Source organism: Triticum aestivum, unplaced genomic scaffold (genome assembly GCF_018294505.1).
Source record: "Triticum aestivum cultivar Chinese Spring unplaced genomic scaffold, IWGSC CS RefSeq v2.1 scaffold222956, whole genome shotgun sequence".
NCBI classification, from domain to species: domain Eukaryota; kingdom Viridiplantae; phylum Streptophyta; class Magnoliopsida; order Poales; family Poaceae; genus Triticum; species Triticum aestivum.
In genome coordinates this window covers 1-2013 of record NW_025253012.1, presented here as the reverse complement: position 1 = coordinate 2013, position 2013 = coordinate 1, and the positions used below count along the sequence as shown (strand labels likewise).

Genomic DNA, 2013 nt, shown 5'->3' with positions numbered 1-2013 from the left:
TTTTAAAGAACCAAAGTTTAACAAAAAAGAACACACCTATATTTTAGAAACAAGGAACAGACTTATCATGTTAGCAAGATTCGCTGAAACTAGAAGGTACCTTGGTGAACAAATAGTACGAAGGGCGAGGTTTCCGTGCTAGGTTATTAGCACGGTCAACAGAAACAAGCCCAAACTTGGGACCATAGCCATCAGCCCACTCCCAATTATCCGACGTTGTCCAGAATAGATAGCCAAGCACACGCACACCCTTCAAACAATATGCTTATGAGTGTGCTGAAGTTATGCACATTCCTCATGAAGACATACTAAAATGCATGATTGACTAAGAACATACCATTAAAATGGCCGCGTATATGGCTAACAGGTGCTCCAGTATATATGGTTTCCGAATCAGATCAGTCTCATCAGAAACTCCATTTTCAGTAATGATAAAAGGTATGTTTAAGCTCTTGTATCGCTCATTGAACTTAAGTAGGATGCGAAACAGCCCATCGGGATAAACTCCACGACCAGATTCACTGTACTCATCATTTTCCACGTGCTTTAGACCAGGTCCTGATATTACCTCCTGCATTAAAGAGGAATTTTTTGAAATGTTGTCATATAGAGGACCAGGCAATTTATTTACGCAGACAGTACTCAACTCACCTGACCATAGTAATTGATGCCAATAAAGTCCAACTTATCACAGATGCTATCGATGAAGGGGAATAGGGTCATTGAGTTAGCTATTGTGACAGCCGCAACATCAAATAGACCATATGGCCGTGTAAACGATACATGATGTGAAACACCAACTATTGGCATCATTGCATTCTTGCTGTCATCAATAAAAGAATGGTTAGATGAAGAGAGGAACACATTCTTGCATTGAACTCATCATCATTGCATTCTTGCTACCAATCAGTAAATGAATGGTTAGGAAAAGAGGGGACCCACACTCTATCTATTCAGCTCATAATAGTATATATATTAATTAATACAATGCCACAAGATCCTATTTACCTTTCTGAATGAATGTAGTCATAAGCTTCAGCATGTGCAACAGCCATCCAATGCAAAGCTTGATTATATACACCAGTTGGTAAAGCAGATGTTGCTACTTCAATTGCATTAGGATCCCCACCAGGCCAAGCTCCAGCACAATAAGTTAGCATCACAAACACATGTGGCTCATTGAAAATCACCCAGTAGTCCACTAAATCTGACACACGGTCAACAACAAGCCTACACAATAAAACCAACGCGATTGTTCAAGAGCCCATAAACAAGAAAAGAACATCCCAATGAAGAATTTATCTGTTTGACCAGTTTGACTGCCAGAGAAGAGTACCTTACAAAATCCATGAAATAATTAGCAGTTTTTTCCATCCTCCATCCACCATATTCCCCAGCCCAAGGTGGAAGTGAGTGATGAAATAGGGTAAGCATTACTTTCATCCCATGCTCATGAACTCTTTGAATGATCCATCTATACCGCTCAAGTGCTGCAAAATTAACCTAGAAAATACACAATGTATGTCTTTGTTTCAGCAATACAGAGATTTGCATGCTACAAAGGAAAGAAACAATGTAATGTTTTGGGAGGCATATGAAGTTCATAATCATGCTCCCATGCATCAACTTACCGAGCTCTTGAAATCTTCAGTTGGTTCCTTAGGCATTATTCTTGTCCAGTCTACGCCCATGCGGAAAACACTAATGCCGGTTTCCTTAGCAAGTTTCAACTCAGTATCAGGATCGGACCAAAATTTAAGCCTCTCTTGCCTGAAGAAATAGATTGAGTTCACAGACATGTGAGAGTTCATTTCACATAAGCAACATTTTAGGCACAACACTGCCTGTGAAACAGCATCACCCAGATAATTGGACTGAATAAAAAGATCAATAGTAACATGAAGAATTATCATAAATAGATAACTGTAAATATGCACTTATGCTCTTCTCTTGGCACCGTATTTACAAATGGAACTGGTATCTAAAGTAGGAAAAAGGCAATAACATGAGAAG

At 39.2% G+C, this 2013-nt stretch overlaps 1 protein-coding gene across 1 annotated transcript; it reads right to left on the bottom strand.

The window, feature by feature from the left end:
* Positions 1 to 100: 100 nt before the first annotated feature.
* On the bottom strand, positions 101 to 1916 carry LOC123177460 (beta-glucosidase-like SFR2, chloroplastic; the record flags this gene model as incomplete). The annotated part of the gene is given in 6 exon segments (XM_044591193.1): positions 101 to 250; positions 338 to 571; positions 652 to 823; positions 1009 to 1230; positions 1337 to 1503; positions 1632 to 1916. Coding segments are annotated over 6 exon segments (1227 nt in total), but the record flags the coding sequence as incomplete, so codon positions are not given.
* Positions 1917 to 2013: the final 97 nt, after the last annotated feature.